At 49.0% G+C, this 27,031-nt stretch overlaps 2 protein-coding genes across 4 annotated transcripts; both read right to left on the reverse strand.

Annotated features, from left to right (window-relative positions):
• Positions 1-15,324, reverse strand: MAPK7 (mitogen-activated protein kinase 7). Its single transcript, XM_081885410.1, has 7 exons — positions 15,202-15,324; positions 12,635-12,867; positions 10,937-11,102; positions 8,159-9,288; positions 5,850-6,778; positions 4,453-4,580; positions 1-2,978 (listed from the first exon to the last, which is right to left on the reverse strand). The coding sequence occupies exons 2-7, from the start codon at positions 12,852-12,854 to the stop codon at positions 2,825-2,827; spliced, it is 2,727 nt and encodes a 908-aa protein (XP_081741536.1). The 5' UTR covers positions 12,855-12,867; positions 15,202-15,324; the 3' UTR covers positions 1-2,824.
• Positions 15,325-19,510: 4,186 nt separating this feature from the next.
• Positions 19,511-25,373, reverse strand: LOC309355633 (uncharacterized protein). 3 transcript variants are annotated; one of them, XR_014162575.1, is made up of 3 exons: positions 25,181-25,373; positions 19,627-22,294; positions 19,511-19,586 (listed from the first exon to the last, which is right to left on the reverse strand). XR_014162575.1 is itself a non-coding variant. In XM_081886596.1 (2 exons), exon 2 carries the CDS (start codon positions 22,242-22,244, stop codon positions 20,139-20,141), a length of 2,106 nt encoding a protein of 701 aa, XP_081742722.1. In that variant the 5' UTR covers positions 22,245-22,294; positions 25,181-25,373; the 3' UTR covers positions 19,588-20,138. The 3 variants fall into 3 exon arrangements, 2 of the variants coding, with proteins under 2 accessions (XP_081742722.1, XP_081742723.1); XM_081886596.1 differs by lacking the exon at positions 19,511-19,586 and having other exon boundaries at positions 19,588-22,294; XM_081886597.1 differs by lacking the exons at positions 19,511-19,586; positions 25,181-25,373 and adding an exon at positions 23,581-24,045 and having other exon boundaries at positions 19,588-22,294.
• Between the last annotated feature and the right edge of the window lie 1,658 nt (positions 25,374-27,031).

Raw genomic sequence — 27,031 nt, forward strand, 5'->3', positions numbered from 1 at the left:
TTTTTATAAATCACAATTTTAATAGAAAGTTTAATGACAAAAATCATCACGAGATGGCAACATTGCTTTGGAGAAAATCCACCACACACAGCCAGCAGCACTCAAGACTCGGACTAAAGACAATGTACACACAACAGACACACACAAGAATCCATTTCAACTCTGACCTCTGAATCTTCAGAGGTGCGTTTTCTATCTCCACCCAGCTAACCAAGCACAGAAAGTATCCGAAAACCAACCCTGCGATCTGGCCAAAATCCCAACCCTCCCCCCTTTGTAGGAAAATGCAACTGGGGGCGAGGTTACCCCTGACAGAAAGAAAGAAAGAAAGAAAGAAAGAAAGAAAGAGAGAGAGAGAGAGAGAGAGAGAGAGAGAGAGAGAGAGAAAGAAAGAAAGAAAGAAAGAAAGAAAGAAAGAAAGAAAGAAAGAAAGAAAGAAAGAAAGAAAAAGAGAGAAAAAGAAAAAGACAGAAAAAGAAAAAGAGAGAGAAAGAAAGGACATCATTAGTTACTCTTGATGCCGTAGGAACAGCTGAACCCAAAATAATCTCAGTTCAAGTAAACAAGGCCCCAGTTTAATGTTCCAATGCAGTCCTGGGCTACAGAGTTTTCCTATTGGGCCACAATGAACCAAGAGGGAAGGTCACCTTTGCTATGCAATCTTCACGGTTCCATTGTGTGGGGGGCAGAAGAGAGATCTCTGCCACCGCCACCCCAAATGTTGAATTCTCATCTAGACAGGCGTGTTGAAAACAAGTAACATCTTCTAGAGCTCAGCTTACGTAAACGAGGCCTCAAGGCCTGCTGCACACAAGGGAAGACGGCTGGCTAAGGCACTCCTGGAAATCTGGGGTACCCTCGTCTTGGTGAAAACAGGACCATCACCACCCTATGTTCTCGGCCACACTGCATCCTCCGGGACTGGAGACTCTCAACATGGCAGAGTGGCTCCTGAGGAAGGGGAAAGTCTGGCTTCTCCGTAGCGAATTTGGCGCCACGGTCTCATGAGAAGAAACGGCTGGTGGGCTGGCAAGATGGCAGCTTCAGAGGCCTTCTTGGTGACCAGACCTGCCTGTTGCAGCCAAATGGAAGCCACCTGAAACCATCTTCATATGAGACTCGCACACAGGACAAGAGCAGCTGGCCAGGCAAGTTAGAGGAGGGTGCAGGAACTCCCATTAGCTCAGTTGTGCATGCAGAAGGTCCCAGGTTCAGATCTGATTTCAAATCCAGCTGGGGACCACAATTTCACTTGAAACCCTGGACAGCCGCTGCCAGTCAGTGTGGACAATACTAGGCTAAAGGGACCGATGCTCAATAGGTGGGCACCGTAGGGGGTTGTCCTGAGCCATCTTCCACGTGGCAGCCACAGAAGAGGAGGAGTTTGGATTTGATATCCCGCATTATCACTACCCTAAGGAGTCTCAAAGCGGCTAACAATCTCCTTTTCCCTTCCTCCCCCACAACAAACCCTCTGTGAGGTGAGTGAGGCTGAGAGTCTTCAAAGAAGTGTGACTAGCCCATGGTCACCCAATAGCTACATGTGGAGGAGCGGGGAAGCGAACCCGGTTCACCAGATTACGAGTCTACCACTCTTAACCACTACACCACACTGGCTCCCAAGACACACCTTCACTTGATGGGTCATGCTTGCAGGAAGGCAGGCATTTTAGACAAGAGCCAGGAAACAGGTCTCAAAGTGGAGGAATGGCAGAGAATTGCAACTCCCTGTCAGCCAAAGGCCAGAGACGATGGGAGCTGTAGTCCAGCAACACCGGAAGGGCCCATAATTTCTGCATGTCTGCTGAGGGCGGTTCAGGGTTCAATCCCTGCCATTTCCAGTTAAAAGGAACCCTGCAAAATTCCCCCCAAGATCTTGGGATACCAAGGTCAGAATGCACAGCGGCAAGCTAGACAAGCGCCCTTGTCAATATTAAGGCAGCTCCTTCTGTGAGGTGGCTGCCACCAACTTAGATGGCTTTCAAAGAGGATGAGGCAATAATTCGTGGAAGGTAAGGCTGTCAGAGACTGCCAACCACATGGGCTGGCTAGCTTATTCCTCTGCTGTGAGAGGCAACATGCCCTCGAATGCTGAGAATCGCTGTTACGCTTGTGTTGTTCTTGCGGGCTTCCTGTAGGCGTCTGATTGGCCGCTGTGAGAACAGGATGCTAGGCTGATCCAATAAGGCCCACCTTACCTCCTTATTCCCACCCCCCTTTCCCCGCAACAGGGCGATCCTCTCATACGATCCAGCGCTTTCAACACACTTTTTATAAAAGGCAAAGCGTGCTATGGCTGCGCATTTGGCACTCGTGTTTCTCGCCTGTCATCAGTAAACGTGGAAAAAAGAAAACGCGTTTACACAGATGCTCACCCCTCAAACAGTGTGAGGAGAGAGGTGTCCGGTTCTCAGGCCATGAGGCAAAAGGAAAACACAGTGAGGGGTCAGGAAGGCGTTCCCTCAGCAGGTAATGGACAACAGGTAAGACAACAGGTAATGGATCCACCTTTTAGTGTTGTTGGCTGAGGTTGTTACCTGAACAGCTTTCATTCTTGTGTCCTGCAACACACCCGAACAGGAGGGACAGGGGTGTTGCCTGGGCCACACTCAGAGCTTTTTTGTAGAAAGTCCAAACACCAGCTCAACCCAGCTGGTGCTTTGAGAAAAAAGGAAGGAAGGAAGGAAAAAGGCAGGCACTGTGGTGACGTTCCCTGCCAGAGTCGCCAAGAAGGCCGTGAAGAAGACCCAAGCAGGGCTCAGACTTTATCGCACCCGGCCGAAATGAAACAGGAGGAAGACAGCAGAAGGGAGAGGCAACTTTTTCAGGCGTCCTGCAGGTCTGGAATGTCAGAGAGGATCATGGGAGAGCCCAGCTGCAGTTCCTGCTGGAGGGATTCCATGTCGGCGGGGTTCATGCGATGGACTTCCAGCCAGTCGGCGAGGAGGGAGGCCGAGAGCGGGGCAGAGTCACCTTGACTAAGGCAGGAGGAGGAAAGAGGGGAACAGGTGAAGGGCAAGACAATGGGCGAAGGACAAGACAAGGCAGCTGACCAAAAGTGTACCATTTTGCATAATGCTGAGAGCTCTTCATGCAGGAAGGAGGGGATACAAAACAGTCTAGCCCTGTGCAGTGTAGTGCCCTCTTTGGGGTGCCTAGAGCACAGCCCTTTTTGGCACTTGGCAGATGCTGTAGGACAGGGTTTCTCAAACCTGGGTCTCCATCCCTAACTGGAAAGACCAGTGGTCAGAAGTCCAAAAACAGACCCATGTCTGGGAGATCATGCTCTAGGACAATGTTCTTCAACCTTGTGCCTGCAAAAAAAATGTCGCTGGACTACAACTCCCATTGCCCCTGACCACTGGTAAAGGACGATGGGATCTGTAGTCCAAAAACATCCAGAGACTAAATTAAGATCAGGGCTTCCCAAACTTTCATCTGCATGTAAATATACAATTTTAAAACTATACAATTAAAAAAAATCATACACTAACTAGCGTGGTGCATTGCAATTGCTACAACCGGCAGGAAAATTGTTAGGAGGTCCACCAAGACCCTCAGCAATTTTCAGGTGGTCCATGGAGTAAAAAGCTTGGGGCCCATCAATTTGGAGCACCTGAATAGTCAGGGCACCATCCCTTTTCCTTTGATTGCCTCTTTAAAAGTTTGCAATTTCTATATTCGAGGGAAAGGGAATTTGCAGTCCTGCAGGTGTCATTTGACTAAAGCTCCCATCATCCCTGATCACTGGGCCATACGGGTTGGGGCTGAGAGGGGAGGAGGAGACTGCAGAGAAGCAGAGCGAATCTGTCTTCACAGCTGAAGATACAGGGCAGATCCCAGGGCCCGTACTAGCTTTTGCAGGAGGGGAATCCCATCAACAGGAAGGCTCTAGAGAGCAAACGCAATTCTTTTCTTCCTCCAGAGAAGTCACACTTTGTTAGCTGCTGGTAAGGAAAGAACACAGGGGCAGGATACTGGGGGAAATCCATATATTTCAGGTTACTATCCTACAAATCCAAATGAGGCAAGTTGCACTGATTTTGGTCAGAGAAGGGGATGCTGAGAGCAGACATTTCTATCTGCAGAGGAAGTCCGGAGTGCTGGAATATGTAAGCAATAAGTACTGTCTGTCTGTAGCTAGGAAAAAAGTCTGAAGTGACTCATAATGTGTCATTCCAGAGCTCACAAATGACAAGACTTCTAAGCTTTAATTTAAACCACAGAGTTATCATAGAATTCCAAAGCTAAAGGTCCCTTCGCTTTAGCTCTCAGCTGCCTGGCCCTCAGTGATGTCAGAGCAGGTAAGCCAATGGTAGCCGACCAATCTGTGGCCACACCCCCACAGCTCCACGGTCTTGAGGGAATAGGTCGTAAGCACGCTAGTGAACATCTGTGAGCAAATGGCACATAACTCTGTTCCACTTAGAAGCCCAGGCAAGCAACTCTTACCTCTCTCTGTTCTCCCCAACCATGTCGAAAGATTGGTTCAGAAATTCTTCCAGGTCAAATCCAACCCCATAGCCAGCTCCACTGCCTTTTGGGGTGCCAGAGAAAACAGGGGGCAAGAGGTCTTCCACCTGGAATCAAGAAAACAGTGGATTCATTCCTTGTGCAGAGATCAGCTTATCACAGGTCATCATCAGGAACCAGCAGAGATCAGTGGACAACATACACAGTAGTAGTCAATATTAATTTCTACGCAGAGTATACCCACTGAAATTAAAGACTAGCATGACTAAGTCAAGTCCACTAATTTCAAATGGGTCTGCTCTGAGTAAACTTTAGCTGAAAACCATCCACAGTCCCCTCTGCCAGGCTACATAGAGCCAACAATATTTTTATTTTATTTTAATCACATGTGTATACGGCCCTACATCTGCAAATCTCAGGGCAGTTCACAACAAAAAACTACAATATAAAAAACACAGAATGCATAAAAACAACCATACAAACCAGGGTCCAAATTCAGATAATTTAGTTGTGCTTAAGATCCATTGAAATCAAACAGGGAAAGTTGGCTAAGGCGATTAAACACTATTAATACTAAACACAATTAATTTAGTCAACACCAGTGTTCTATGGATCTAGGCTACAGAGAATTTACCATATTTTTCGCTCTATAAGACGCACCAAACCATAAGACGCACCTAGTTTTTGGAGGAGGAAAACAAGAAAAAAAATATTCTGAATCTCAGAAGCTAGAACAGCAAGAGGGATCGCTGCACAGTGAGAGCAGCGATCCCTCTTGCTGTTCTGGCTTCTGAGATAGCTGTGCAGCTTGCATTTGCTCCATAAGACGCACACACATTTCCCCTTACTTTTTAGGAGGGAAAAAGTGAGTCTTATAGACCAAAAATTACGGTAGTTAGTGCAAAACGTTGGCAGCATTAAGATAAATTCAACAGTGTTAACAAGTTTTGATGGAAGCAATAATGGAATTCTGAATGGTTTAGTTTATATAAAATACACAGGGATTTATGCTATGCAAAATGAACCATGGAAAGAGATGAAAGGAAGTCATTGGTGTTTTAAGGTTGTTTAAATAAATGTTCAAAATTGTAACACGAAAAATTTAATAATAAACAAGTAATAAACAAGAGAGAGAGAGAGAGAGAGAGAGAGAGAGAGAGAGAGAGAGAGAGAGAGAGAGAATTTAGTTAATGAAGCAGTGAGAGGGCGACCGGCATGGATCAAACGAGCTCTTGAGGGGCTGCCTGGAAAAAAGTTAGGTGGCCACGACCTCGTTGCCAAGTGACCCCCAGCTTCTCCAAGCACCAAAAACGAAAAGGGACCTCCCCCCCCCATTTCTCTAGAAAGCAACTAACAATACAGAAAAAAGGCATCACCTGGGATTTAGACAACTGCTGTGTCACCACGTTGATATCCGGAGGCTCTGACGGCAGTCCCGGGGCCATGTGGGGCTGGGCGGGTCCCCCGGCTTCGTCCCCAACCAAACCCTGCGGTGGCAGCTCAGGCTTGCCCCCCGCCTCTGCCAGAAACAGGGGCTGCTCCGTGCCGGCCCTGGGTCCGTAGCTCACAGCTTGTTCCGGAAGAGTACCTCTAGGGGGCGCCACCTCGGGCTGAGTCACCGGCAGCTGCCCGGCCACGGCCCAGTTTTCAGGTGCCTGGGAGACGCTGCTCCAGGCGTTGAGGGCTGCCACGCCGTAAGGGCCCTGGAAGATCTGCCCAGAGGTGTATTTGACGCCGAGGAGGCACTCCGGTTTTGGGGGGGCGGGTTTTGGACATGCCGGGGCAGTGACCAAGAAGGGGGCCGGCTGCGCTGGGAAGAAATGGACCACGTTGGCGCCGGAGCCCTGGACGGGGGCCAGCTCTGCCCCCACAGGCACGAGAGTCAGCTTGGGCCCACACAAGCCAGGCACCCTCTTGTCCGGGAAGGCGAGGAAATCGGCAGGCGCGCTGCTGGAAGGGGTCGTGGGGATGTGGCTGGCAGGGGGCGGCTGAGGTGGCAAGGGGTTGGCAGGAGGGGCCTGAGGCAGGATGTGGGCGGCTGCGTTCGCCTGAAGCGGGACGGCGGACCCGTTCTGGAGCGGCTTGTTCTGGTTACGGTCCACCATCTTGGTCCACCTTTCCAGAAGGTTCCGGTCATTCTCGGTCAGCATTCCCTTCCGCTCCCGCTCCTTCTCCTTCTTCTGCTTCTCACGCTCCTTGGCTCGCTCCTGGCGCCGCTTACGCTTCTCCTCGCGCTCGCGCTGGCGCTCCTTTGCCGTGACTGGTCTGCGGATATCAGGCGTCTCTGGCACCGTAGAGGGTGTATCTGCGGAAGAAAGGGAGAGATTGCGGGAAGTGGATAAACACCCAGCATTTACTGTTGCCCTGCATTATGCAGCCGCTACGTCTATGGTCAGCGATTCAGTTTTGCCTGCGTATCATAGAATTCCAGATTTGGAAGGGAACCCCAAGGGTCATCTAGTCCAATCCCCTGAAATGCAAGAATATACAGGTGGCCTGAATGGGAATCGAACCCACAACCTTGGCATTATCAGCACCACACCATAACCACCTGAGTTAACTTTCCATGCTAGGAAGCTTATGCTTGTGGAAAATCACTAAATTTGTGAATTCCACCAATAGTCCAGCTCTGCAGGAATCACTTCACACAGGGCACATCTTTGGAAATATCCCAGATCACCTAGCCTACCCTTCCCCTCATGACAGGAGCTGCAGTCCACAACATCTGGAGAGTGTTAAGCAGGGGGAAAGTGGCTTAGAGGGTCCTGCTGCCCATCAGCCTCTTCTTTTCTCTGCCTCCCAGAACAATTGGAAAGACTCCGCTCTCATAGGGGAACATTTCCCCCAAATGTGAAGATCTGGGATGGGGAATGTGTAGTCTGTTGGACTACAAGTTCCTTCAGCCCCAATTAGAGTGCCGAAATCCTCCAGTCCATTGAGGGCTACCTTTGCAGGTGACCCGGAAACTACAACTAATCCAGAATGCAGCAGCTAGACTGGTGACTGGAGTGGCTGCCGAGACAACATAACACTGGTCCTGAAAGACCTACATTGGCTCCCAGTACGTTTCCGAGCACAATTCAAACTGTTGGTGCTGACCGTTAAAGCCCTAAACGGCCTCGGCCTAGTATACCTGAAGGAGTGTCTCCATCCCCATCGTTCAGCCCGGACACTGAGGTCCAGCTCAGAGGGCCTTCTGGCAAGAAGCAAGGTTACACTGAACCAGGCAGAGGACCTTCTCAGTAGTGGCACCTGCCCTGTGAAATGCCCTCCCTTCAGAAGTCGAGAAAATAAACAACTATCTGACTTTTAGAAGACACCTGAAGACAGCCCTGTATTGGGAAGTTTTTAATGTTTGATGTTTTATTGTTTTTAATCTGCTGGGAGCCACCCAGAGTGACTGGAGAAACCAGGCAGGTATAAATAATAAATCATTATTATCTCCTCTCACTGCTAACTTGCACCAAACTGCTTCCTTGAAACCCTTGGGAAATCGCCGTAGCACCAAAGTAAGCCTTGCATCAAGAAGGGTCCCAGGTTCAATTCCCAGCATCTCCAGGCAGGACTACAAATGTCCTGTCAGAAACCCTGCAGAGACGCTTCCAATCAGCGGAGCTAATCTTGACCTAGATGGACCAATGGCGTGGCTCGATATACGTCAGCTTCCTTTGCTCCAAACCCTTACCTCTGGCCTTGTGCCGGAGAGCTGATGACAAAATGGCTGCACGGAGGGCAGCCTTGGTGTCGTCCGAGATAGCGCCTTCCCGCTTAGGTGGAACAGCGGCCGGAGCGCCCTCTTCGGCCTTCACCTCCGGCTGCACAACGGCCGACAGCACTGGCGGAGAGGTGAGGTCAATCGTCTCCGTCAGCAAGTAGGGCCCGGGAGACGCCATGGCATAGTCTCCGTCTCCAGCCCGAGGCGAGCCGGCACTGGGCATGTCGACATCACGGCAGCAGAGGAGCAATGCCTGGCCGCCTCCGCCGATGACCGCCTGCTTCAGGGCCGGCTTGAAGCTGATCTGCCGCCGAATGCCCTCCCGGCGCTCATGGAAGTCGTTGATCTCGGCCACAATGGCCTCCTTGATCTGCTCCTTGGTGAGCACCCGCTTGTCGAAGTCGAAGTCGAAAGCCGGGACGCAGTCGGGCTCGTCGTCCGGATCGTGGTACTTGGCCAGGAAGGGGTAGTTCAGCGCCTCCACCACGGAGATCCGCTCGCGGGGGTCGAAGCGCAGCATCTTGGAGAGCAAGGCCAAGGCCTTGCGGTCGGCGTTCTGGTAGAGGCTCTCCCAAGGCACCGGCTGGCGCGACGGCAGGCTCTGGACGTAGGCGCGCACACGGTCGGCCCCGATGGAGTGGACCACTTTGGCCGGAGGGGTCCCCAGGACCGTGATGATCAGCTGCAGCTGGTGGATGTAGTTCTTCCCCGGGAACAGCTGTTTCCGCCCCAGCATCTCGGCGAAGATGCACCCGACCGACCACATGTCGATGGCTTCGGTGTACTCGTGGAGGGAGAGCATCAGCTCCGGGGCCCGGTACCAGCGCGTGGCCACGTACTCAGTCATGAAGTACTTGTACTCGTCGGGCTTGGTGCAGAGGCCGCGGGCCATGCCGAAGTCACCGATCTTGAGCTCGCAGTTCTCGTTGATCAGGAGGTTGCTGGGCTTCAGGTCCCGGTGGATGACGTTGGCCGAGTGGATGTACTTGAGGCCCCGGAGGAGCTGGTAGAGGAAGTAGCGCACGTGCTCCAAGGTAAGGGGCTGAGAGGAGTGGATGATCTGGTGCAGGTCGCTCTCCATCAGGTCCAGCACAACGTACCTGGCCAAGCGAAGAGCAAGCATGGTCAGTCAAGGAGAGAATCTGAATATTGTTAAGAAACCAGAGGCCTTCCTTTTGGGCATTGTCGGTCAATTGGTGTCAAAGAAAGACAGAACATTCTTTATGTATGCAACAACCGCAGCAAGGATACTTATCGCAAAATATTGGAAGACACAAGATTTGCCCACCCTGGAAGAATGGCAGATGCAAGTGATAGACTATATGGAATTGGCAGAAATGACTGGCAGAATCCGAGATCTGGGAGAAGAGTCGGTGGAAGAGGACTGGAAGAAGTTCAGAGAATATCTCCAAAAACATTGTAAAATGTTTGAATGTTAAAATGATGTTGGATATAAAGATAACATGGCATTAGTAACATAGTTATAAGGAATATGTAAAAATGTTTTAAAAGAAAAGGATGAAAGGACCAGAGTAAAATTATGTCGAAATTTATCAAAGTGATATAAGGGATTAAGTTATAAAGAATATGTAAAAATGGATTTAAAAAGAAAGGAAAGGAAAAATCGGAGACATAATAGGTTGAAATGTATAATATTGTATAGGATTTGAAAGAGGGTAAGGAATTGCTGAATTTGATTGTGTAAAGGGGAACACAGAAAGGGGAGACGTGAGGAAGTCAGGAAAGAGGGCTATAAAGATAATAAGCAAAAAACTAGATTTTCTTTTTTCTTTGTTTTTCTGTCTTTTCTTATTTTTTCTTATGTTTTTACTGTACTTTTTTGTCATGTTGGATTGTGTTGTTTTTCTTTTATTGTCTTTTTTTGTTTGTTTGATTGTGATGTTTGTTTTATTATATAAAATCTTAATAAATATTTAAAAAAAAAAAAGAGAATCTGAATATTGTTCCACCACAATATTCACTGGGGGCCTTTTGGCCAGACTCTGTCTCTCTCTCACACACACGCTCTCTCTTTTCATATCATTTTTTTAATATAAAATTTATTTATTTGGTTTTTCAAATTAAAATTTTACAGAGATATATCAAACGTAAATCATAAAAACAAGATTCCAAAGAATCTCCTGGACTTACGTACTCCCCTTGTGGTCCTATTATTAATCCTTTCTTCCCGCATCTTTTATGATTATCCAAATCCTTTACCTCTTCCATTATATCCAGAATTCCTTTTCATATCATTTTTATTGTCTCCAAAAACATTTCAAAGCGTTTATCAACATATACATTTTTTTTAAGCATACAAAGTTTCTTCTTGACTTCCCGCCCCTTCTTTCCCGATGTTTGTTTTTTATTCCTTTTTATTAGCTGTTTTGTAGCACATCTATTTGTCTTGTCTAAATCCCGCTACCATTAAATCTTTCAATAATCTACTGCTTATATTTCAAATCCTGCAAGCGACTTCTTTTTTCCTATTATGATTTTATTGTAATTTTACTGGTGTTAGCTGCCCTGAGCCCAGCTCTGGCTGGGGAGGGCAGCGTATAAATAAATGTTATTATTATTAATTATTATTATTATTATTATTGTGATAATTTGATAGATCAGTGGTCTCCATTCTTCCTTAAACACCTCATCATTATGCCCTCTTGATTTGGCAGTTAATTTTGCCATTCCAGCCTAGTACATAGTAATGAGGATACTGGGAGGACACTGAGAAAGAACAGCACTTACACAGATTTGAATTCCGCATAAGGCACAGAGGGCTTAAGGATGTCCTTGATGGCGATGATGTTGTCATGCTTGAAATGTTTGAGGATCTTCAGTTCACGCAAAGTGCGCTTGGCATTCATCACCACATCGAAAGCGTTGGGGATTTTCTTGATCGCCACCTGCTGGCCTGGCAAGGGAAGAGCAGGGGAAACAGGTTCAAAGCGTTAAATCATAAAGGGATACGGCTCATGCATCCGGACACCTGGTCTTTCCCTCCTTCCCCTGGAGTGCGTTATGGTATTTCTCCCCCTCGCAACAACCCTGTAAGGAAAGCTAGGCTAGGCTCAATGCACCTGATGTCTCCCACTAAGGTTTAAAACCAGCCCCATGTGCTTCACACCCTGAGCCAAATTAGATGTGAGGGGGCAGCCCAGTATACTTTGACATGCGATTGTCTCGTTCACATATGGCATGTGAAGAATTGAGAACTGCTCTCTTTTTTAGGGAGGGAATCCTTTGATTTTTCCATTTTTAAAAAATCATTTTTAATAACGGATTACAGAAAAAATAAAGAAAAATTGGTTTAGACATGGTAAGCTGTCACAATTGTAAATGAAGAAATATTTATTGCATTTCTATCCCGCATTCCCTCGCAAAAGTAGCTCAAGGTGGTGTACATGGTGTTCCCCCTCCTCATTTAATCCTCACAACAGCCCTGTGAGGTAGGTCAGGCTGAGAGGCAGAGACTGGCCCAAGGTCACCCAGTGAGCTTCATGGCTGAGTGGGGATTTGAACCCTGCTCTCCCCCAGGTCCTAGTCTGATGCCACACGACAGGATAAAGGTAAAGGTAAAGGGACCCCTGACCATTAGGTCCAGTCGTGGCTGACTCTGGGGTTGCGACGCTCATCTCGCTTTACTGGTTGAGGGAGCCGGCGTACAGCTTCCGGGTCATGTGGCCAGCATGACTAAGCCACTTCTGGTGAACCAGAGCAGCGCACGGAAACGCCGTTTACCTTCCCGCCAGAGCGGTACCTATATATCTACTTGCACTTTGAGGTGCTTTCAAACTGCTAGGTTGGCAGGAGCAGGGACCGAGCAACGGGAGCTCACCCTGTTACAGGGATTCGAACTGCCGACCTTCTGATCAGCAAGCCCTAGGCTCTGTGGTTTAACCCACAGCGCCACACGACAGGATACAGCTATACAATTTACCGAGTTGATAACATACCAAGTGCAAAGCGATGCGTGGCATATGATCACGAAGGGTACAGTTACAGTTCAGTTTTTAACATCAATGGGTGCGTCACCACTACCCCCAAACTCTGTTTTTATTCCCAGCCAGGCTCCAATGAGTCGAGCCAGAGAAAAAAGAAATCCCTGGGGCCATCACAGCGCAGAGCAGCCAATCAGGACAAGGCCCCAAAGCCTCAATAGTCAGCTGGGGGATGCAATCCGGCCTTTACCCCAGTCAGACAGTGGACAACCAGGTGTCTAGAGAACCAGAACCTGAGCACAAGAGCATTCTTTCGACTTGGGATTCCCAGGAACAAATTCATAGGCAAATTGCCTCCAACAGTGGAGGAAGAAAATAGCCCTTGTGGAGAGACTTATTCACATCCATCCATTTGCAGGGGCCCCACCTCTGCGCACAGTTAGAGATCAAACAACGGCACCCTCTCAGCTTCCATCCAGCACTGGCGCTTTCCTCCCTCCCTTACCTGTGTCCTTGCGGCGTGCCGAGCTCACTACGCCGTAAGCGCCGGTGCCAATCGTCTCGATGACCTCATATTCATCCCCCACCTCAAAGGTGACATCGAAGGAGCGCGCCTTCAAGATGGCCAGGTTCTTGGCTGCCACCGTGGCCTGGTGAGCCGGCTCCGGCTTGGCTTGGGCCCGAGCCGCTTCCTCGCCATCATCTTCGATCGGTGGCTCCGCCATGGTCTGTGGGCTCCTGTCAGAAAGGGCCAAACGTGTTTAAGGAAGGAGCACCGCCCTTCTTAGCAAGGAGCACCATCTACCATCCCCCTTCTCCACCGCATGAGATACAGCAGACAGTTAAATAATAATAATAATAATAATAATAATAATAATAATAATAATAGTATTATTTGTGCCCCAACCATTTGACTGGGTTGCCCCAGCCACTCTGGGCAGCTTTGGGGTGTTGGCACGCAGTTTCCAAAAAGAATCTCATTCAGCTCCTTCATTGCACAGCTTTTGACACACAGTGAAAGTATTGCTTTTACACTGAGCACTATTTGTTTACTGAGTAACATTCGTTTATTAAAAAATACTGCTATACGGCCTGCCTCATTAATTCTGGAGGCCAGCAATGTCCAAATGGGTATAAAAACATTAGAATACGGGGCAGCGGGGTGTTCGTGTGTGTGTGTGTGTGTGTGTGTGTGTGTGTGAAATTGTAAGACTAGGGCACAGTTAAAATGGTACAGTACCAGCAAGGTCCGCAGACATTAAAAACATTTAAAGCAGACATTGGCAGTCCTGGGGTCCTTCAGGAAGATGGGCATGATATCAGTTTGATAAATAAATTTGATAGACAGAAACAGATCTGTGTTTTTAAAAAGACACCTGAAGATGACTAATGTGTGCGTTTGTCAATGGAATGGTAGTCCCACAGTACAGGAATCACCACAGGAAAAGTCCTTCTGCTATGACTGTTTACTGCACTTCCATAGCAGTGATGCAACCAGGAGGGACTCATCAGTTGATCATAATGATCATGTGGGGCAGAGGTGGGGAAGCTCCAGCCCACAAGCCTAGTTAGGCCCGGAATGGGTCACAATTTGGTCCCAAGGCCATTCCCACCCATCCATCCACCCACATCCTCCTATCACACATTTGACGTTGTAAGTAATTTCAGGTGTGCAGCAGGTAAGGACACAACAATCGGATGTTACCACAACCCCTTTGAAGTTTGACAGGGGGTACCTCCACTCACTTATCAAGGTTGTGGGGGGCTTAATCCAGTTCCTCACTCCTGGTGTAGGAAAACAGGGAGAAAGGTATCCTGGTCCCAAGATATTTAGGGCTTTCTAGGTCCATACCAAAATATCAAACATGACCCAGTAGCTTGGGGGCAGCCAGTATAACTCCTTTAAGCATGATATAATATGTACAGTAATAATATTTCCCAGTAAGTAACGAAGTGGCTGCGTTTTATATCAGTTACAGCTTCCAGACCAGCCTAAAAAGCAGTCCTAGACAGAGCGTGTTAGTGATACTGAGAGGCATTGTTTTTTAAAATATGCTGCTCACGTTATGTGTTCCAAACGTTTTAATCAGCATTTAACTGTTTTATAGTTCTCCAACTCAGGGTCCTTGATGAACAGAAAGAAGAACTAGATTTCAAATATATTGGCATGTGCCAAGGTTACTTAGAGATATCAGTTACTCAATGTGGTTTATTTCCCCACCCCCGGTAGTTGACTTTAATTGCTATAGCTGTCACCTAGGCAAAATATATTAAGATAGGCCAACAGTACAGTGATTTGCAAATCAAGAGCAAAAAAAATGGGATTAGAGGATGAAAGGAGTAACAAATATCTTATCCCTGAATGGGATTTATTCCTTATTTCAGAAAACCTGGAGCCCCACATTAGACACACACTATCCCACTGAATAATCATCCTTAGCTGCTTGCACAAAGCAAAAGGAGATCAACACACAGGTCTGTGGAGATTCCCCATCGTCACCCAGGATATTGAGGGGGAGGCAGGTGGGAAGAACAGACAGCAGGGAATGGTGAATGGAAGGCAAACAAACAATGGCAGCTGCCATTCTTTTTAATTTCATGGGACAGAGAAAAACGATGGGGGGGGCTGGGGGGAAATGCCAGCTGGGTCTGAGATAAGCGAGGAAGGGAGACATTATGGGATGGTCAGAGCAAAGCCATTATGCCCCCACCTGACATGTGGTGGAATGCTGCGAATGGGAATATTATGGAATAGAAAAGGAGGGGCTGCCTTCCGCCATGCAGTGGGTGGAGGGGAGGGCGGAGAGAAGGGGAGATCTTAATTTCGAGGCTTTTGGTCCTCGTGGGGCGGAAAGGGGAAAGAGGAGGCGTACCGGGCGGAGGAAAGGAGGAGGAGGAGAATAATAGTAGTAGTAATTTTATTATTTATACTTCTCATGGGGAGAAAGAAGCATTGCAACGGCAGGAAGGGATCTTGCACTGGGAAAGGCTGAACCCTGAACCCCTTCGCCGTGCTTCTTAATGGAGGGGGGCGGGAAGAAGGGAGGGGGGCAATGAAAGGTGCTTGCTCACCTGCCAGAATGCAAGGGGAGGCGCAGCAGCCCTCCGGCAGACTTGGGCGGTTCCCTCTCCGGTCCGCCACTCCCTCGCCCCGGCCGCCGACCCCTCCTTCTTACCTCGCCTCCTCCAGAGTGCCCGGATGTCACCGCTCCGAACCCGCCTCGGCCAATCAGAACGCGGGAGGGCGTGGCCTCAGCCGGCGAAGATCTAAGCGGCGGCTCGTCCAAAAAAGAAAAATCCCGCCTCGCTCGCTCCAATGAGCCAATCGCAGAACGGCACAGAGAGAGGGAACCACTGAGAGGTGAGAGATTGGGGGGGCGGGGGAGAACCACAATGGCGGGGGCGGAGCCAAAGCTCTCCTCGCACCTGGAAGCAGATGCATTGGCAGCCGTCAGAAAAGGCGTCGCTCTATTTGCGGCGGATTTTGGGAGCGACACGAGGACCTTTGTTTTCTGCGTGGGGAAGAAAAGCCGCTCCTAAGTCCATAGGCGGAGTTCCAATGCTTAGCGGTGCAGTAGTGGGGGGAAACTTCACCGGTTGGACTTCTGCCTGTCCAGCAGGTGTTGGCAGCTTTTCCAGGGACTATGCAGAGCCACTCGGGGAAGAAGGGCAGGGAAAGCCCCGGTGGTCTGCGAGGCACCAAATCCTGCCATCCTGCTTCCCCAACTGAACTGCCTATGTGTTTAATAATAATAATAATAATAATAATAATAATAATAATAATAATAATATTTATCCCCCGCCCATCTCACTGGGTTTCCCCAGCTGCTCTGGGTGGCTCCCAACAGAATATTAAAATACAATAATTCATCAAATACTAAAAGCTTCCCTAAACAGGGCTGCCTTCAGATGTCCTCTAAAAGTCAGATAGTTGTTTATTTCTTTGACATCTGGTGGGAGGGCATTCCACAGGGCGAGTGCCACTACCGAGAAGGCCCTCTGCCTGGTTCCAATGACAGAATAGCTGTGCTATCCATGACTGATTCTTCCTAATGGTTCCCTGCCTCACTGCCAGGTGTGACTATAATCATCTCAACAAATCATCTCAAGGTTATAGGTGTGGGTTTTTTTTAATCATGCATGTAAACTGATTATCACTGGCTGTATTTTCAACTCCCACCTTACCATTTTCTCTCTTACAGTGTTTACTAGTTTAAGATTTCCCTTCAGGCATAGGATGAAGTGGCCTTGAACCCATGAAATCTATGAATCTTGCTTGTCGTTCAGGGGACACAAGATGTCACCTCCCCTGGGATGAGGGATGGACTGTGAAACCACTCTGCGAATTACAGCTCTGCGAGGGCAACAGGAAGTCTCCTACCAACCTACAGCACTCTTAAATGACAGTCCCCAGGACACTTTGAGGGAAAGCCAGGACTGTTTAGAGCAGTTTGCTGCTTTAAATGCAATAGTCTGGAGAAGACCTGCAATACTGATTGAGCCTCTGCAGTGGGAGTGACTGAATGACCCAACTCTGTAGAATTAGCCACTCCCAACAAATGCCGACTGGAAAAATGGAAGCAACGTCATCCTCCTCGGATGGAAGCTTTGAGCTCACAGGAAGCCTAGAATTTATTTACTTACCACAGTCAAGAAAATCTACCGTTCTTGCCCCACTGAACCTTTGGAACAGCTTTTGTTGTTGTTTCTTAATTCCCTAAAGCAGTGTGCCATGGCCCTGGGGTGCCTTGAATGATGATTGGGGTGCTACAAGCAACACTGGCCTCTATCCCTCTTTCCTCCCTCCTGATGCCCTCTCATGTCTCTGCCTACCAAAGGCTTGTGCGGCTGTTTGATGCAGCAGCCCTGGCTACAAGCTCCCCAGGCGAATGGTACCTCTGGGGTTGGCCAGGGGTTGCCTCACATCCCCTTGTGGGGCTGTGTGAGGAGGCACCTCTCCTTGGGGCAAGGGGGGCAGCTCAGAGACCAGGGCCAGCAGCTGTGGCTGCCCAGAGGACTCCCGAGGAGAGAGGAGGCTGAGGGAACACTCCACAAGGAAGGGTGTTCAAAAAAGGGTGCGAGGCTGCCCGCTCTGCAGGCAAGGGGTGACATACCGTATTTTTCGCACCATAGGGCGCACCGGACCATAGGGCGCACCCATTTTGGGGGGGGGGGGAAATAAAGGGGAAAAAATTATTTTTCCCCCCCCCCCAGGCGCGGGGCTGGGGCGGGGGAAGCTCAAGCTTCCCCCGACCCCAGCCCGCAAACAGGCAGCTCTCTGCAAGCCGTGGGAGCACTCCCGCTGCTTGCGGAGAGGTCCGCGAAGCCTGGGCGCGCTGAGCTCAGCGCGCGCAGGCTTCGGCATGCTGGCAACTCTCCGCAAGGAGCCGGAGTGCTCCCGCTCCTTGCGAAGAGGTCCGTGAAGCCTGGAGAGCGTGAGGGGTCGGTGCGCACCGACCCCTCTCACTCTCCAGGCTTCAGCGAAAGCCTGCATTCGCACCATAGGACGCACACACATTTCCCCTTCATTTTTGGAGGGGAAAACGTGCGTCCTATGGTGCGAAAAATACGGTAACTCGGCTCCTGAGCCCCACAGGGGTGCCGCAGAAAGAATGCAGTGGGTCAATTGTTTTTGTATGCCACAACTGCAGCTAGAATTTTGTTAGCTAAGAATTGGAAAACAAAAGAAGTCCCAACAGTGGAGGAATGGCACATGAAAATGATGGACTTTTCGGAGCTAGCCAACCTGACTGGAAGAGTCCGTGACCAGATGGAGGAGGAGTACCAGAAGGAATGGATGAAATTTAAAGACTATATGTTAAGATAACTTAACTGGAAAAAATTGCAAATATCAGATAGGCTTAGGATTTAAATATGTGATGTTAGAGAATAAATGTTTAAAGTTAAATGAAAAGAAAGAACGATGTTAAGTGATTAAGTTAATTTGATGAGAAATTTGGTTTTGAAAAAAGTGTTACAAAGATATATACTGAAACTCAGCCAGAGGGATTAGAGGAAGTCACCTAACAATGTTATGAAGATTGGATTAAGTACAGTTAAGATTTATGTTTGTTTGTTTGTTTGTTTGTTTGTTTGTTTAAAAAATTTGGAAAATCAATTTTTAAAAAATGGAAAAGAAAGAAAGAATGTAGTGGGTCAAGGGAGCCATGGACTCAAAAAAGTTGAAAAGCTCCGCCCTAAAGGCTCATGACACAATTGCACAGCCAAGCACAGGATTCATGTTTTTCAAATGTATTTTTAGCTGCTTTCTTCAAACAAGAAAGAAATAACTCTCACACGGGTTTGCACAGACATTCTCAACCTCTTACTGAATACATAAACAAGGAGATTATTTGATGTTATCTGCAGAACCAAAGCAAAAGCGTTATCAGCTCGAGGGGTGCGAGGTAGAGAAGGGGTTCTTGAGGACATTACACACAGTCCAATTCTAAACTTCATTTCTCCAGAGTTAACCACCTTGGATTCCAATTTCTAAGGGGGTCCCTGACATTCTGACACGAAGGTAGGAGGATAATACTTAAAACATTTCAAAAGGCAGTGACGGAAGACAGAAATTTTGGTTTCTCTCTACAGTTCGAAAGGGCAAAATGGGACTGAAAAAGTCAGAAAGGAAGGAGAAAGGAGCTGAACCCAGCAGGGTTGCCTTGTAGTGGAATTCAATAGCAGTTAGGGCCCACAAGCCCAAGACTTCTGTGTGCAAATCCCAAATCTGGAAGCAGGGTATGGGCAAGATCTTGTGTGCTGGGTATTTAGGGTTGTATCCAAGGCTGGTCCTACACGGTGCAGACCCACTGAAATTAGTGACTCTTAAGTTAGTAGTGTCACTGGGCCTTCTCTGAGTCGGACAGGATACACCCCTTAACCCCTGCATTGTAGCCCAGCTTTACCCAAAGTGCCCTGGTACCCTCCAGATGTTTTGGGACTACAATTCCCATCAGCAACAGGCAGCAGGGGCAACAGTAGAGGATGACTGGAATTGTAGTCCAAAACGCCTAGAAGAATCCAGGTTGGGGAAAGGCTTTTCTAGCCCATGGGTAGGCAAACTAAGGCCTGGGGGCTGGATCCAGCCCAATCGCCTTCTAAATCCGGCCCGCGAATGGTTCGAGAATCAGCCTGTTTTTACATTAGTAGAATGTGTCCTTTTATTTAAAATGCATCTCTGGGTTATTTATGGGGCCTGCCTGGTGTTTTTACATGAGCAGTATGTGTGCTTTTATTTAAAATGCATCCCTGGGTTATATGTGGGGCATAGGAATTCATTCATTTCCCCCCCACAAAAAATAATAATATATACTCCGGCCCCCCACAAGGTCTGAGGGACAGTGGAGTGGCCCCCATGCTGAAAAAGTTTGCTTTTTTAAGCCTTTACCCAGCTTTTTATGACAAACACACCCTCTGCCGAGCATACGTTTAACATCAGGCAATTGAAAAGCACTCTTCCCACCCCACGTTTAACATCAGGCAATTGAAAAGCACTCTTCCCACCCCACGAAATCACTAACCAGAAAGGTACAGAGGGTTCACAGCTGCCTGCCTCTGGCCAGGAACACATGGGAGCTGGTTGTGGTGATGCAGCCACACACTTTGGGGAGCCCCTCCAGGAATTCTGCAGGTGCTCTTTATCCTTCAGAGATCACTGTGGCATTCAGGTGGGGCTAATAACGGTGTGTGAGGGGTTTTTTGTCTTCGTTTGTTTTTTTTATGGAACATATTCTTGTGTTTTTATATTGCAACCCGCCCTGTGATCATAGAATCATGGAAGGAAACCCTGGGGGTCATTGAATCCAAACCCCGGCAATGCAGGAAACAAGAGGTTCGAACCCACAACCCTGGGATTAAGAGTCTTATGCTCTACCGACTGAACTATGACCTTCAGATGAAAGGCAGTATAGAATCTAAGGAATAATAAGCCATTCTCAGATAATAACCTTGCTCTGACTCCTTGTCCCCACCCACAACTCACAACTTTCCACCCCTGCAGGATTCCTTCATACGCCCTCCGGGCTCCCCAAATCGGCTTGCACCCCATCAGCCCCTCTGGGAGACCCGGGCAACAGGCGATGCACCCGCCGGTGAGAGTCCAAGTGCCCCTTCTTGCCGAAGCAGCGCCCGCAGTCCACGCACTCGTAGGGCCTCTCGCCCGTGTGCAGCCTCTGGTGCTCCATGAGGTGCGTGCTTTGGGTGTAGCTCTTCCCGCAGTCGCCACAGACGTAGGGGCGCTCGTGGGTGTGCACCCGCCGGTGGCGCGACAGGTTGGAGCTGCGCCCGAAGGCCTTGCCGCAGTCCCCGCAGGCGTAGGGTCGCTCGCCGCTGTGCACCCGCCCGTGGGCCAGCAGGTCGGAGCTCTGCCCAAAAGTCTGCCCACACACCTCGCACTTGTAGGCCTGCTGAGCCGTGGGGAGGTGTGATCGGCGGTGCCGGGCCAGCGTGGCGGCCTCGGCGAAGGACTTGCCGCAGAAGCTGCAGACGTAGGGCCGCTCACCGCGGTGCGTGGCCCCGTGCTGCTCCAAGTCGGCCAGGTCCACAAAGCGCTTCCCGCACTCCCCGCAGCGGTGGGGCCGCACGCTGCCTTCGGCGTGGGTGACGTAGTGGCGGGCCAGGTCGGGCCGGCGGGCAAAGCGGCGGCCGCACAGCGAGCAGGCGAAAGGGCGCTCGCCCAGGTGGTTCCTGCGGTGCTGCAGGAGGTTGGAGCTGGTGCTGAACTGGCGGCCGCAGTCGGGGCAGCTGTATGGCTTCTCCCCCGTGTGTGTCCGGAGGTGCTGGACGAGAGTGGGCCGGCCGGCGAAGGCTTTGCCGCAGTACTGACAGGAGAAGGGGCGCTGCCCCGAGTGGACCTGGCGGTGGTTGGCCAGGGCCGAATTCTGCCGGAAGGTCTGGCCGCACTCAGCACAGCGGTACGGCCGCTCCTCGGTGTGGATGCGCCGGTGCTGGTTCAAGGTGGTGCGGTGCCCGAACGCCTGGCCGCAGTCGGGGCAGGAAAACGGCCGCCCGTTGACGTGGATCAGCTGGTGCTTGGTCAGGACGGAGAGGTCGGCGTAGGCCTTGCCGCACTCCCCGCACACGTAGGGCCTCTCGCTCGTGTGCAGGGCCCGCTGGTGGCGGACGAGGGCCGAGCGGACTCCGAAGGCCTTGCCGCACTCGCCGCAGACATACGGGCGCTCGCCCCGGTGGGCCCGAAGGTGGCGGACGAGGGCCGAGGACTGCCGGAAGCGCCGCCCACACTCTGTGCAAGCGTATGGGAGCTCTCCAGTGTGGATAAGGCAGTGGCGGACGAGGGCAGAGTGACTGGCCAAGCTGCGGCCGCACTCACTGCAGATGTGGCGAGGCTTGGAAGGCCGCTGCTCGGCTACCAGCGCCTGCACCGGGACAGCCCAGCCGCTGAAAGCCTCCTCGTCGGAGCCGTTCCCAGAAAGAGAGCCCTGCTGAGAGTGGATTTCTTCCTGCTCCTCGCCACTGGATCCCTCCCTGGCCAGAGAACCCTCCTGGTAAACGACGGCCTCCGATTGCCCCGCAAGGTCCACTCCCCCCAGGTGAGCTGCTCCCCAGCAAGGGATCTCTTCGGACTCCTCCCCATTGGATCCCTCAGCTTCAAGGGTCATCTCAGATTCAACCCCAAGAGAGGATGCACCCCCATAACCAACAGTCCTAGTTTCCTCCTCAGAATCCTCCCTTCCCAGAGCTGCCTCTGGACACAGGAGCAGTTGGGCTTCTTTGCGACTTTCTCTGTGGTAAGCTATTTGCTCAGATTCTTCTGCAGCAAACTCATCGTCTGGCAGAGACCCCTTTGGATAAACAAACACCTCTGTGTCTTCCCCAATCTCCCCTATGACTTCCTCCACCTGGGCAGAGGGCTCCTCGACATCCTCTAGGTCAGACACACACCCAACATCTCCTTGCTCCTCAACGAAGACCACGGAGCTGCTCTCAGAGGCTTCCTCCTGATCACGGTCTCCACGATCGCCCAAGCTACCTTCCAGCCACGGCAGGTTCTCCCACTTGGCTTGGAGCTCCTCCTTGGAGGACACTCTCGAAAAGCAAGCTTCCTCTGCGGACAGAGAGCGTGTTCCCTGAAACCTCTGCTGACGGCGTTCCATTTCTTGCTGTGGATGGTTCTCCTCATCCTCAGTTACAATCCCAGTTCGTCCTGGAGGGGGGGAGGGGAGAGAGAGAGAGAGAGAGAGAGAGAGATAAGCACAGCTCAGAAATACAGTGGTACCTCGGGTTACAGATGCTTCAGGTTACAGACTCTGCTACCCCAGAAATAGTACCTCAGGTTAAGAACTTTGCTTCAGGATGAGAACAGAAATCTCACAGTGGCAGCGGGAGGCCCCATTAGCTTCAGGTTAAGAACGGACCTCCGGAACGAATTGAGTTCGTAACCCGAGGTATCACTGTACTAAAATACATTAAAGTCTTCCTAAGCAGTTGCACTATGCAATTCCCTCACAACAGGGTAAGTACAGAGTCCTCACTCATCGGGAATTTGGGGATGGGCTTCTAGATCAGAGGCTGAGGTTTGCTGCCCTCACGCTCAGCTTGTTGGTTTTCTGGGAATCATCTATCTGACCATCACCAAAAACAGGATAACTGATTTGATGTACCACTGCTCTGATCTAGCAGGGCTCTCCTTTCTGCAACGAGCTTAGCTAACTTTGAGTACAAATACACCTATTACTGTGGTTCTGTGCAGTGAGATTGATGGGTGACAAATGACTTGACAAATGGCCTGGATCTATTATCCTCAGTGGTGCCAGCCTTTGGAATGCAGCACCCACCAGCAGTTGGAGGGGCAGGCAGAAAAATGTGGGGGTTTTTGCAGTTTGAGTGTGGGCAGAGGAAGAACTGTGTGTTGACTGAAGGTGAAGGAAAACTTTCTTTATTCAAGAACCTGAGATCAGAGACTGTGGTACTTGTTTTAATGAACCTGCTTGCAAAATGCACTGTTTGCATAACCTTAAGCAAAACAGACACCCAAAAGGTGAGACACTGTAAACCTCCAGTACTCTCTTCTCTTGTGCAAAGGAAATTAAAACTGCTATATTCACTTAACTGAGAGTAAGACCAACTATAAAATCAGTAAGGTTCACTTCCAAGTATAGGATTGCACTGTTAAGTCCTGTACAGCTATCTTTGCTTGGGAGAAACAGGGCAAAATTACCAGTGGGAGCCACAACAAAATGTTGCAGTTTAGGAGCATACTTTTACAGTGTGTGAGTCAAGCCAGCCAGGCTATCATTTCCTTGGCTCCATTCCGTTTCCCCTCACTTGTTTTTCTCCCTCCCTCATTGAATCATAGAGCTGGAAGGAATCTCAGCCAGCATTCTGTGGCCATTTAGCACACTCAATCCTTACTGAGCTATTTCCCACACCTTAGGCTTCTTTTTAATGTACTTTTACAAACTTGGGGGAGGGGGAGGTGTTCATCCAAACCTACTGATATTTCCCCTGTTCTGAGTTGTTGTTGTTGTTTTGACTTCAATAAGCAATAGCAATCAAAGTCAGGACTTGCAGGGGGAGAAGAATCAGTGGTGCCGTTTCCTCACAGACTTCCAACATGCACAGCTCCTCACATTATCCTGCAAATAGGCAGGAACTCCCTCAATCTCACACACAAAGATCATGCAAAGAACCTTGCAGGATCAAACAAAGCACCCACGTAGTCTTGCACCCAGTTCCCCACACTGGACAAGGTCTTACTGGGAAGCCCAGAAGCAAGAGATGGGCAATGATACATGCAAATACAAACAAACACACCATCATTTGCCTCCTGCCAACTCATATTCGGAGGTGAGGTTACAGGGAACCAGGCAGGGCCTTCTCGGTAGTGGCGCCTGTCGTGTGGAACGCCCTCCCATCAGATGTCAAGGAAATAAACAGCAATCTGACTTTTAGAAGACATCTGAAGGCAGCCCTGTTTAGGGAAGTTTTTAATGTTTGATGTTTTATTGTATTTAATTTTTTTATTCTGTTGAGAGCCGCCCAGAGTGGCTGGGGATGGGTGGGGTATAAATTTATCATCATCATCATCATCATCATCATTATTCAGAGGTATCCTACGCCCAAACAAGCCCATTCAGCAATGGCTACCTCTCTTTCTCCAATCCCGACAGCAACTACTGAACTGACATTCTGGGAGCTGTAGATTGTTAGCGATGCTGAGCTTTATCTTGAGATCCCTATATCTGAGCTACAATTCCCACCCAGGGCAGTTTAACTCTGAAACTCTGGAGCTCTGGAAATTGCAGCTTTGGGAGAGGAACAGGGGCCTCCTATCAACTTTCAGCACCTTAACAAACTACATCTCCCAGGAGCCTTTTGGGGAAAGCCATGACTACTTAAATTGGTATCTCAGGGCTTGAAAGGTATGTTGGGGATGTGGCCCAACACCTCCCTTTGTTCTCAAATTAGCTTGCACAGCTGAATGCAGCTATCCTCCTTGGGGCAGCCTAGCTTGCATCCTTCCATAGCATTAGAATGTTTGTACTGTATGCTCGTTTTCTGTCTATTTTAAGATATCTTCTTGTTTAATAAAGTTTATTTTTTTTTAAAAAAAGGAATGCAAAAAAAAGGCTGGGTACCCAATAGATGGAAAGCACACGTCAAAAGCCTTGTCACCCCAAAATGCAAATTCATAGCACACAAGAGACCATCTATAACGAAACAGCAAAACACTCATACACAACGGATTCCCTAAACCACAGCCTCAAAGTAATTCTGGCATTATTATTATTTTTTGCATTAAACCAATCCGAAATTCAACATTTGGAAAACCTCCCCAAATATGGTGAAAACCATTTTGGAGGCGAGCTTCCAGAACGATTTAACTCCTCCCCGAGGTATTTTGCTACCCATGCCTTGTTTTATTTGCAATTAAGGTCGTATGGATAAAATAAAAGACTCATTAACCATAACGGGATTGGGATTCATATAAAGAACACAGACCCGTTATTTTTTTTAAATTAAAAAAAACAAACCATTTAACCTTTCGCTAAAATCTTCGCCGTTCACGAATTCTCACGATAGCACTTACCCAACTCGGTTTCAAATCCATCCCATCTTTCGGAATAAATGCAACGAAAAAGAAAAGGGAAAGTGACGGAGAAGCGGTTTTTTTAATTTTTATTTTTTTCAAAGTAAGAGATCCAAAACCATCAGCACACAAACCGAGATGGAAATAGCCAGCTTCTTCTGTGGAGTCCGTTTCCTTTGCAAGGGAGCCTGGGAAACGAAATGATAAAAAGAGCATTCTGGGAGTTGTAGTTTCCTTTTTAACCTCCCCCTTAAAGAAACAAGCTATGTTATCATTCGTTACATTTATTAACTGCATTTTTTAAAAAAAATATTTATTGAATGTTCAAAAAGTACATAATTATATAGGCACTAAACATGGTAAGATGTAAATAAAAGAGAGAAAAACAAAAACAGCACCAGTGTAGAAGGGAAAATAAGGAGGGAAAGGGGGAAAACCCCAAACTATAACCTATTACAGTATTTGTAAGAATGGGTTCCAATTAATTGCATTTTTTAATTTTAATTTTCCTATGCTGCGGGAAGTCATTTTTAGCTATTGCAAAAGATGAGACTGAAATAATAAAGATTTCTGAAACTTTTTTTTTAACCCACCATAGCTGCTTGCTTCCTTTATGCAGCAGCTCTGCAACCCTGAAGAGTTACAGCCCATCAGAATAGACAGCACTGACCAATGGTTTGGCTGCAGGCTGCTCACAAAACTACAATTCCCAGAACCCCTTGCTGGGGAATCAGTAGGCTGGAAGTTGCTGCATGGTCCCTTGCAGAGCACCAGGTATCCTAGGTTTCCTGTGGCTTAATGTCATCACAGCTTTGTATTGCAGAACCTAGATTGTAACAGGTTTGTAGGGAGAAAACACAGGAATATTCCTGTTATGTATATTCCTGGGCATCTCCTGCTCTGAGCTTGAGTCCGCATCACAATGCAGGCCAGGCTCCTGAACCCTACCTTGCGATTCTCTGCATGGTGCAAGACAGCCAAGCCTACTGGCTGAAGTGTATATAAATCAGAGGCTTTTCAGACACCTGAAGGCAGCCCTGTTTAGGGAAGTTTTTAATGTTTGGTGTTTTATCGTGTTTTTAATATTCTGTTGGGAGCTGCCCAGAGTTGGGGAGGCCTGGGGTATAAGTAATTTATTATTATTATTATTATTATTATTATTATTATTATTATTATTATTATTATTATTATTCCTTGTTTTCCCCAGTCTGTTCCTGAGATCTCCATAAAGCCTTTAAGCTGAATCACTGCCTTGGGTGACTGGCCGGGGATCTGTCACCTCAGCTGAATCACCACTGAAGACTTGTCACCTCATCCACCTGGAACCAGCGACCGACCGCAGCTGCAAGGCCGCGCACACAGAGCAGACCTCATGGCCACTCTGAGCCACATCAAAATGGGACAGTCCCAAGGAAATGGGACTCCTACACCACACAAATCAAGTTTTTCCTCGCAGCCAATCAGTTGACCGACCCTGAACTGAAGTGGGCCACACTGCTCAGTGTGTGTGGACCTGCCACGTTCAAGATCACCCAGGGTCTATTAGCCCCGGCCCAGCTGACGAAGACTCCGTTTGACGAAATAATGGAGAAGCTGAGGACACACGTCGCTCCTCAGCTATCAGAGATCGCCTGCCGGCATGCCTTCTACAAACGGGACCAGGCCCCGGGTGAATCCATAGGGGCCTTTGTTGCAGCCTTGCGGCAGGCTGCCTACCACTACAACTTCAGTGATCTGCACATAATGCTCCGTGGCCGTCTTGTGTGCGGCCTGAGGGACAAGGAGCTACAGTGGCACCTTTTAGCCATGAAGGACCTGACCTTCCAGGTTGCTCCGCCTCATGGCGGAGAC

This window comes from Podarcis melisellensis, assembly GCF_964234715.1.
Source record: "Podarcis melisellensis genome assembly, chromosome: 13".
Taxonomy (NCBI): Eukaryota; Metazoa; Chordata; class Lepidosauria; order Squamata; family Lacertidae; genus Podarcis; species Podarcis melisellensis.

Bases quoted from the DNA above. Each gene is read 5' to 3' on its own strand.
- LOC309355633 (XM_081886596.1), bottom strand. From the start codon at position 22,244: ATGGAACGCCGTCAGCAGAGGTTTCAGGGAACACGCTCTCTGTCCGCA.
- MAPK7 (XM_081885410.1), bottom strand. From the start codon at position 12,854: ATGGCGGAGCCACCGATCGAAGATGATGGCGAGGAAGCGGCTCGGGCC. The intron at 11,103-12,634 runs GTAAGGGAGGGA...TTCCCTTGCCAG, and splicing joins GGCACGCCGCAAGGACACAG to GCCAGCAGGTGGCGATCAAG. The intron at 9,289-10,936 runs GTAAGTGCTGTT...TCGCTTGGCCAG, and splicing joins TATGCGGAATTCAAATCTGT to GTACGTTGTGCTGGACCTGA.